Raw genomic sequence first — 10,000 nt, forward strand, 5'->3', positions numbered from 1 at the left:
TAAGTAAAACATTTGAGTACTTTTTCCACCACTGAAACCTTGTATGTGGAAAACTGTTCCTTTTTGACTATTTCAAAAATAAAATATTAAAATAAATAAAATAAAAAAGGAAAATAGCCGATCTACGAGCGCACAATACGTCACATGGCGACCCGCTGTGAGCTTGTAGATTGGCTATTTTCACTATTTTAGAGACAGACAGTACCGGGGAGACTTTTTGATTGATAGATGATTATTGTTTATCATAGTTGGTCCCTTTAATTAATTTTTCAGGATCTTTCTTTTTTAATCGAATTTTTCAAAAATAATGTATATATTTTATTAATATTTTAGGATTACGGTAAGGGTCAAAGTAAGGCATGTGCATTTTAGGGTTAAGGTTTAGATACGGGTTAAATTTAAGTACATATATTTTATGGATAAGGTAGCTCTCCATAGCCTAGAAGGAGTTCACCTTAAGGCTATGGGACGTATTTGCGCCCGAACCACAGGCTGCATAGCCTCTCGTCTGCAGTAAAAATAAAAAATACTGTTTCGCTTCTAACCAAAACAAAGACGGTTTTATCAAGTTGAAAGCCAACTCTACTAAGTGGGAACACTCTGAGCCCCCCACCGCACGTCTAAAATACACTTTTGGGCCAAAATGTTAAATATTTCACCGGAAAGAAAACATTATTTAGTTACTCAGCTGGGCCCTCTAGAGATCCGGTCAATGGAATGTTTCTATTGACAAGGATAAGGAAAGGGTAAGGGGATAGTTGGGGATAGTTTCGGGTGGTACAAAGAAATTGGCAAATTTCTACTAAGTGGTAGGATAGAAAAGTAGCTCATAGAGTGCCTGCTGCAGGTTACAGGACCTCTAGTACTGCTGGTTTTATGTCCTACCAGGACCTCTAGTACTGCTGTTTTTTTTATCCTACCAGGACCTCTTTACTGCTGGTATTGTCCTACCAGGACCTCTAGTACTGCTGGTTTTATGTCCTATCAGGACCTCTACTACTGCTGTGTGTTTTTTTTGTCCTACCAGGAACTCTAGTACTGCTGGTTTTATCTCCTACCAGGACCTCTAGTACTGCTGGTTTTATCTCCTACCAGGACCTCTAGTACTGCTGTTTTTTTTGCCAGACCCAAGGGGTCGGCCTACAGGAGGCTTTGTCGGTCGGTCGGTCTGTCCCTCTTTACCTACTCTGTCCCTCTTTTCCTACCTGTCCCCTTGATTGGCCAAGCTTCGCGTGACATAGTGCTCTGATCTTCAGATTTCAACCACTAGGAGTCTGGCAGTGCTCCGAGGAGCACTTTTTCTAGTTTATCCTACCAGGACCTCTTTACTGCTGGTATAATGTCCTACCAGGACCTCTAGTAGCCTACTGCTGTTTTTTTGTCCTACCAGGACCTCTAGTTTTATGTCCTACTAGGACCTCTAGTACTGCTGGTTTTACGTCCTACCAGGACCTCTAGTACTGCTGGTTTTATCTCCTACAAGAACCTCTAGTACTGCTGTTTTTTGTCCTACCAGGACCTCTAGTACTGCTGGTTTTACGTCCTACCAGGACCTCTAGTACTGCTGGTTTTATCTCCTACAAGAAACTCTAGTACTGCTGTTTTTTGTCCTACCAGGACCAGTACTGCTGGTTTTATCTCCTACCACGACCTCTAGTACTGGTGGTTTTATGTCCTACCAGGACCTCTATAAGAGAACCGTTCGACCTTTGACCTCAACACAGTTTGACGAGACAACACACCTTGATCTTACAATCCATTTATTACAGAATAATTTATTTATTAAAAAAGGTAATTGTCTTATTTGTACATAAAATATCTCCATATTCTTTATATATTCACAGGAAGTCCTCATCCTGAGATTTAACACTTTAAATAAACAACAGAAATAACGTCAAATAATCTTATATATATATATATAGAGAGAGTGATTTATATTTAACAATCACCATTTTATCAAAATATATCTTTACAAATTTTCACTAAAATATCTTGAACTTCAAGGTGTGTGTGTGTGTGTGTGTGTGTGTGTGTGTGTGTGTGTGTGTGTGTGTGTGTGTGTGTGTGTGTGTGTGTGTGTGCGTGCGTGCGTGCGTGCGTGCGTGCGCGCGTGCATGTGCGTGTGTGTGTGTGTGTGTCTATCTCAGTGGCGTCTTCATGTGTTTGTGGGAGGAGACATCTTGGTATCCAAGGAGACGGGGGTCGGCGTAGAGCAAGGCATCGTGGGTAAAAACGGAGTCGTTGGAGTCAGAGGAACAGGAAGTAGAAGAGTCCTCACAGGAAGGAGAATACTGCTCAAACGGAGTGGACAGATCCAGGTACTAAAGGGTTAAAACAACATTCACGTTATTACATAGTAATAATAATCATCATCATCATCATCATCATAATCATTATAATAATAGTAGTAATAATACTACTACTACTAATAATAATAATAGTAGCAGTAATAATAATAATAATAGGAATAGTCATAATCATAATCATAATAATCATAATAATACTTACAGTAACAACAATAATATAATAATAATAATAATAATAATAATAATAATAATAATAATATTACCTCATGGGACACAGACAGTAGTAGTCGATCCAGATCTTGTACCAGCTGTTTGAAGGTCGGTCTCTGAGTTGGAACTGCATGCCAGCACTCACGCATCTGCATGTAGCTACACACACACACACACAGTATTTATATAATGTACAGTACAAGGTGTTTTATATATATATATATATATATATATATATATATATATATATATATATATATATATATATATATATATATATATTAGAGATGCGCGGATGGCCTCTCACGTCACCCAAATCCGCATGTACAAATTAATTATCCGCCCGTTATCCAACCGCAATAATTATATTATCCAATTTAAATATCTGCACCAACCGTTTTTCCCGTATGTCAAAATATTATTATTTTCTGGTATTCCCCGTTAGTTTTAGTATTAGTTGTGCGATGCGATCGCAAAATGCATTGATTTAGCCTATGGAATGTCGGTGCGTCTTTTTTCTTTTTTTTAAACCGGTGCTGCACTGAACATACAGAGCGCACTGCTCTGCTGCGCTGAACATACAGACTCTGTGCGGCACCCAACATACAGGCATCCAACATACATGCGGCATCCACCATACAGAGCGCACTGCTCTGCTGCCAGCGCAGCAGAGCAGCATCGGTTTAAAAAAAAGAAAAAAGACGCACCGACATTCCATAGGCTAAATCAATGCATTTTGTGATCGCATCGCACAGAGGCTGCTCTACACACTCACACAGACACAAGCACGCAGATATTTAGCTATTTTATGGATAGATATACTAGATGTCATTAATTTATTTACCGCAGTATTTCACCCGCGGTTTATCCGATATTAATTAATAATTATATTTGATTGACCCGAATCCACCCAAACCGCTGTTAACTGCGGCAACCGCGGCTAAAACCGCGATCCGCGCATCTCTAATATATATACATACACATGTAGTATTGTAATGTATTGTATTGTATCATATTTACAGTTGATGGGTGCAGTTGGAAGGTTTGTCCATTCGATGTCCTTCCTTCAACAGTTTGAAGAGTTCTTCAACAGGAATACCAGGATACGGAGACCCTCCCAGAGTGAAGATCTCCCACATGAGGACCCCGAAAGACCACCTATACACAAACACACACACACACACACACACGTATACAACACATTAACACCACCTGACAACAACATGTGACTGCGTCTGGAATGAAGGCTGTTGTGAGACGGCCGAAACAAGCTAAATAAGTTTGATTTAGTTTTCCTGTGTTTTTCTTTTTTTCTCTTCCATATTAGTCCATTTAGGGAAAGAATCTGTGTCATTTTTAGATTTCTTTGGCTATTAAAAAATTGCAGATATACAAGCTCATAGCGCGGCACCGAGTGCCGCGCTATGAGCTTGTAGATCTGCTATTTTTGAAAAATCTTCAACATTTTGAATATATATTTTCAAAGGGAACATTTGTAACTCAAATCTTTGCTTCATGGGGGTCCCTGGAACAACATATTTTGAGATGAGGGTCCACCACGGTCAAATACAAGTTTGAGAACCACTGATATTATAGCAACAAGCGTTTTTCAAAAAACTGTTTAGAAGACAATTAGAATCCCCCAGAAGCAAAGATTTGAGTTACAAATGTTCGCTTGAAAAATGTATCTATATTCAAAGATTTGCAGAAACTTTCAAGATTTTTCTAAAATAGCAGATCTATAAGCTCATAGTGCGGCACTCGGTAACGTGCTATGAGCTTGTATATCTGCTATTTTTGAATAGCCAAAGAAATCTTAAAAATGACACAGATGCGTTCCCGGTCTAAATGGGTTAACAGAGTTGGATTGTTGTAGAAACATATACAACATTATACCAGCATTTCGTTGGTATAATGTTTACTGCAGTGTGTAGTTTAGTGTGAGTGTATAAATGTATATCATGTTTATTGTGTGTGTAGTTTAGTGTGTACTTACACATCACTCTGGTGTGTGTATATCCTGTCAAACAGAGCTTCGGGTGCCATCCACTTGACTGGTAACCTGCCCTGTAACACACAAAGTTACACACTCTGAATAAACACCAATACAATACATCCACTTGACTGGTAACCTGCCCTGTAACACACAAAGTTACACACTCTGAATAAACACCAATACAATACATCCACTTGACTGGTAACCTTCCCTGTACACACACAGATACACTCTGAATACACAACACACGCGCACGCACGCACTCACAGTCTGACCACATACCACTAGTAATGTATACATACACTGGTAGTTTTCTTATAGTTAAAGTTAGTAGTTTATACATACACTGGTAGTTTTCTTATAGTTAAAGTTAGTAGTTCAAACATACACTGGTAGTTGTCTTATAGTTAAAGTTAGTACATACACTGGTAGTTTTCTTATAATAGTCTAGTTAAAGTTAGTAGTTAGTGTGGTTGCCCCTAGTGACAACACAGTATATTATTTGGGCGACTTTATTTTCTATAGATAAACTACTACTCCTCCCACAGTCTTGGCGGCACAGACACAAGCCATTATGTCCAATCGACCGACTTCATCGGTAATCGGGTGCCCGCTTTTTTCTAAGTGATATGTTGTATAGTTGAATTACATTGGTAGTTTGTTGTAGTAGTCAATGTGTTGAACTCCTCAGATTAGGGTTAGTAGTATACAGTAGGTAGTAGTGTATAGTAAGTTTGTTAAAGTACTTACGTTGGTAGTTTTTTTGTAGTAGTCGATGTGGTGAACTCCTCGTGCCAAACCAAAGTCTGCGATCTTCATCACGTTGTCATCTGTTACCAGCACATTCCTGGCTGCCACATCTCTGTGTATGCACTGAGAGACACAGACAGACAGACAGACAGACAGACAGACAGACAGAGGATTCAGTAATATCTAACATTTGCGAGTTTAGCCAAATCATAATTGTTTGAATGTGAACTTGAGAGACAGAGTGAGAGTGAGAGAGAGACAGACAGACAGACAGACAGACAGGCAGACTGGACTTTATGAAAATAGAGTGTTTCTGCATTTAGTCCACACACACACACACACACACAATAACAGAGTGAAAACCACTTTTCTCTAGTCTGACTTTCTCCACCAATGAAAGTGTGTGTGTGTGTGTGTGTGTGTGTGTGTGTGTGTGTGTGTGTGTGTGTGTGTGTGTGTGTGTGTGTGTGTGTGTGTGTGTGTGTGTGTGTGTGTGTGTGTGTGTGTGTGTGTGTATGTGTGTGTGTGTGTGTGTGTGTGTGTGTGTGTGTGTGTGTGTGTGTTAAACGTCAACAAACGAGGCTTGTCATTTGAAGCAAATTAAAAAGCTCCTCAAATAGCAGCAGTCTGCTGTGAATGAACGCATGTCATTAAGTTTATAAAAAGAAAATACAAAAACACTGTGGTTGCACCAGCATTACTGGGCTGCATTCCACACGCACACACGCACACACACACACACACACACACACACACACACACACACACACACACACACACACACACACACACACACACACACACACACACACACACTGAAGCCCCTCCAAATGATCCAGAATGCTGCAGCACGCCTGTTCTGCTCTCAATCAATCAGACAAAATGTTCACGTCTCCCACCTTTTTCCACTCCCTCCATTGGCTTCTGGTTGCTGCCCACCCGAGTACAAAACACTGATGTTGGCCTACAAGGCATCCTGGACAACGCTCCACACATCCTAGACTCTTCTCTCTTCTCTAAAACACCCTGGACAACGCTCCACACCAGCGGCGGAACAACTGAAAGCCGGGCCGGGAGGCACAGCGCAGTGATCAGGCCCCCCCCTGCGCATGCACGCACGCGTGCGCAGCGCGCGTGCGTGGGTACACATCCCGCGCGCGAAGCGCGCATGCGCAAAATTTTGCGGGTTTTCCGCGGATTCGGCCACTTTTTGGGGGGCTTTTTGTCACTTTATTTCGGTTTTAGGGTTAGGGTAGGGTTAGGTTAGGGTTATGTTGTTTAATTCTTATTTTTGCCTGATTTTACCGATTTATTATCTGACGGCCCGGGCCCTCCTGGGTCGCGGGCCCGGAGGCGGCCGCCTCCCTGGCCTCCCCGGACGCTCCGCCACTGCTCCACACGTCCTACTCTTCTCCCTTTGCTAAAACACCCTGGACAACGCTCCACACATCCTAGACTCTTCTCCCTTCCCTAAAACACCCTGGACAATGCTCCACACGTCCTAAACTCACACACACACTCTCTCATACGCACGCACGCACGCACGCACGCACGCACGCACGCACGCACGCACGCACGCACGCACGCACGCACGCACGCACGCACGCACGCACGCACGCACGCACGCACGCACGCACACACACACACACACACACACACGCTGAGACTCACCCTCTTAGATTCCAGGTATTCCATGCCTCTGGCCACCTGGTAGGCGCAGGACACGAGGTCCTGGAAGGTGAGTTGTTCCTCTGGGACTTTGGTCACATCGAAGGTGTAGTCCGTTCCAGGAGGCCGCCGGGACCTCAGGAAGTCTCTGAGACTGCCTTTAGACGCAAACTCCACCAGTACGTATAGAGGACCTGATATATATTATGACATAACATTAAGAAAAATAAGAATAATAATAAAGTTTCTGAGTCGCATTGTGAACTTGTAGATCTGCTATTTTCAAATGTTTTTTATACATTTGAAAACTTGAAAACGTGAAATGGGACATTCTTCACAATGAGTACTTTCTACTTTTGGTACTTTCAGTAAATTTTTATACCAATATATAGTTGTAGTTTTGTACTTTTACTTAATTCAAGACTTGTAAGAGTATTTTTACGTTGCAGTATTGATACTTTTACTTAAGTTAAAAAATGTAGTACTTTTTCTATGGTTCCTGAACTAAAGGAGTGTTCCGTACCGCTCTGTGTGCACACTCCCAGCAGATTGATGATGTTTTTGTGTAGGTCCATTTGTTTCATCAACTCCATCTCTGAGATTAGATCGGCAAGATCTCTGTCTGTGGCGTCATCTAATCAAACGACAGTATTAATACATGTAGATCTGATCAAACAACATCTACAAGACTCAATGTTATTGTCACATCACAGGTTTACAGGTGTTTATATATCTGATAAAACAACCATTTATAGATAGACAGACAGACAGAATAGCTGTGTAGTAGTATTTGTGTACCTTTCAGCATTTTGACAGCCACAGTGTTGTGTAGCTCAGGTGTGTGTTTGTTGATGCCGTAGGCCTCTGCTCGGACGACCAGACCGAAACACCCTTCACCTAAAGGCTTACCCAACACCAAACTACACACACACACACACACACACACACACACACGCACACGCACGCACACACACACACACACACACACACACACACACACACACACACACACACACACACGCACAGGTGAAGAAGGGAGAAAAAATTACTAAAAGTACACATTACTAAAAGTACACATTAGTATTGTGTTGTAGTTGTGTTCTTAGTGTTGTGTGTGTGTGTTGTGTGGGGTGTAGTGGGTCTGCAACGCGTCTTTTTGACGACTAAAATTATGAGGAAAATGTTCGTCGACTACCTTTTTTCACTGACGAAAACTAAATAAAAACTAAGCTACGATGACTAAAAACTAGATTAAAATGTTAGGGAGGGACGAGTAGAGAAGAGATCAAGTAGAATTAAGACAATTCGTTTGGTTGCGCTCGGGTGTTGCACTCTGAAAATAGCAGATGCTGCGACTCGTTGTGAGCTTGTAGATCGGCTATTTTCAGCATGCAACCAAGTGTAAAATCTGTCAAAATATATTTTTTTCGACAAGATCAACTGTAGATTTAGTTGACTAAAATCTTATGATATTTAGTCGACTAAACTAGACTCAAACAAAACAAGACTAAAATATGACTAAATGACATTTTATTCAAAAGACTATGACTAAACTAAATCAAAATTCTATGTAAAAATTAACACTGGTGTAGACGCGCGTTTCTCGCCAGACTGCGTATATAGCATGCTATACAAATAAAATGGCCTTGCCTTGCATATGTGTTAGTATTGTGTGTGTGTGTATGTGTGTGTGCGTGCGCGTGCGTGCGTGCGTGCGTGCGTGCGTGCGTGCGTGCGTGCGTGCGTGCGTGCGTGCGTGCGTGCGTGCGTGCGTGCGTGCGTGTGTTCCAGTAAAACTCACTTGTCCCGGGGGAACTCCCAATCAGGGTCAAAGGGCAGGTCAAACTCCATGACCCCTGGCAGCAGCATGGGAGAACAGCTGGAGGACACTCTCATCAACGCTGCACCACCCGAATCTACAGAATACTACACACACACATAAACAACCATACATTAAAATACACAACATGGGAGACACTCTCTTCAACGCCGCACCCGAATCTACAGAATACTACACACACACACACACATGGTTCCACAGATAAACATCGTGAAAATAGCAGATCTACAAGCTCACAACGTCTTGTACTGCGAGGCGTTGTGAGCTTGTAGATTGGCTATTTTCACCGGGAACGCATCGGTGTCGTTTTAAGATTTCTTTGGCTATTAAAAAATAGCAGATATACAAGCTCGAGTGCCGTGCTATGAGCTTGTAGATCTGCTATTTTTTTTAAATCATGAACATTAATTTGTGCAAATCTTTTTAAGCGGACATTTTTAACTCATGTTACAACTTCTGGGGGGTCCTTGGAACAAAATGTTTTGAGATGGGGTCCACGGCCACCAAAGGGGGTGGAGTTAGCTGGTTTTGCTGACTCCAGGCCCCACCCCCTTTTGACCTCCAACCTCATTGAAAGCTTGGAGGTCCATTTAGCTGTTCTTATCAATGATGAACAAAACCTCCTAACTCCATTTTTGTTTTGTTTTTTTCATTTCCTGAAAAAAACATTTTGGAGTTAGCTGGTTTCTGCCGGACAGCAGAGATATATAGGTATGTATTGGTATAGAAAGGCATTCTACATACTTGTCTCCTTAAAGGGAACTTGGACAGCTTGTGGACAGGGGGCAGGACATCGAAGGAGTCTCCTCCCCCGTGTCGGACCTGCATCCGACAAAGCACCACGATGACCATTGCCATGACGACCGCCAGGAGCCCCGACGAGTACATGATGATGTCACTGTATCTGACGATGATGTCACTGTACGTGATGTCACCGCCCGTGGCCTTGTCCCCGGACACTTCCTCCTCTGAGGAAAGGAAACAGGAGGACAGGAAGTCAAGTCAAGATGTTGGCCGTACCCAGTGGTGGAAAAAGTACTCAAATGTTTTACTTAAGTAAAAGTATCAATACTGCAATGTAGAAGTGTATTCTCCATGCTAATGTATTTGTAATGGCATTTACCAGTGAGTACAGTCAGCCAGGCGGACTGGTAGCTGAACCCTATGCTGTTCCCAGCCAGGCAGGTGTATTCTCCTGAATCCTCCAGTGTCACGTTGCTCAGGTGAAGG

General features: G+C 42.2%; 1 protein-coding gene across 2 annotated transcripts in view; it reads right to left on the reverse strand.

Moving 5' to 3' along the window:
- Positions 1–1,880: 1,880 nt before the first annotated feature.
- fgfr4 (fibroblast growth factor receptor 4) overlaps positions 1,881–10,000 on the reverse strand; it is a 17,763-nt gene continuing 9,643 nt past the window's right edge. The window contains exons 8-19 of one of the 2 annotated variants that reach the window (XM_080436597.1): positions 9,894–10,000; positions 9,515–9,738; positions 8,898–8,941; positions 8,732–8,809; positions 7,729–7,850; positions 7,454–7,564; positions 6,934–7,124; positions 5,263–5,385; positions 4,513–4,583; positions 3,537–3,674; positions 2,570–2,675; positions 1,881–2,321 (exon numbers count right to left, since the gene is read on the reverse strand). The exon at positions 9,894–10,000 is cut by the window's right edge and continues 32 nt beyond it. In XM_080436597.1, the coding sequence (XP_080292723.1) occupies positions 2,139–2,321; positions 2,570–2,675; positions 3,537–3,674; positions 4,513–4,583; positions 5,263–5,385; positions 6,934–7,124; positions 7,454–7,564; positions 7,729–7,850; positions 8,732–8,809; positions 8,898–8,941; positions 9,515–9,738; positions 9,894–10,000 (1,498 nt within the window). In that variant the 3' untranslated portion in view covers positions 1,881–2,138. Of the gene's footprint in view, positions 2,322–2,569; positions 2,676–3,536; positions 3,675–4,512; positions 4,584–5,262; positions 5,386–6,933; positions 7,125–7,453; positions 7,565–7,728; positions 7,851–8,731; positions 8,857–8,897; positions 8,942–9,514; positions 9,739–9,893 lie in introns of both variants that reach the window. The other variant, XM_080436596.1, reaches the window with a different exon arrangement.

The sequence above is a fragment of the Gymnoscopelus braueri genome, assembly GCF_963280865.1.
Source record: "Gymnoscopelus braueri genome assembly, chromosome: 8".
Classification (NCBI taxonomy): Eukaryota; Metazoa; Chordata; class Actinopteri; order Myctophiformes; family Myctophidae; genus Gymnoscopelus; species Gymnoscopelus braueri.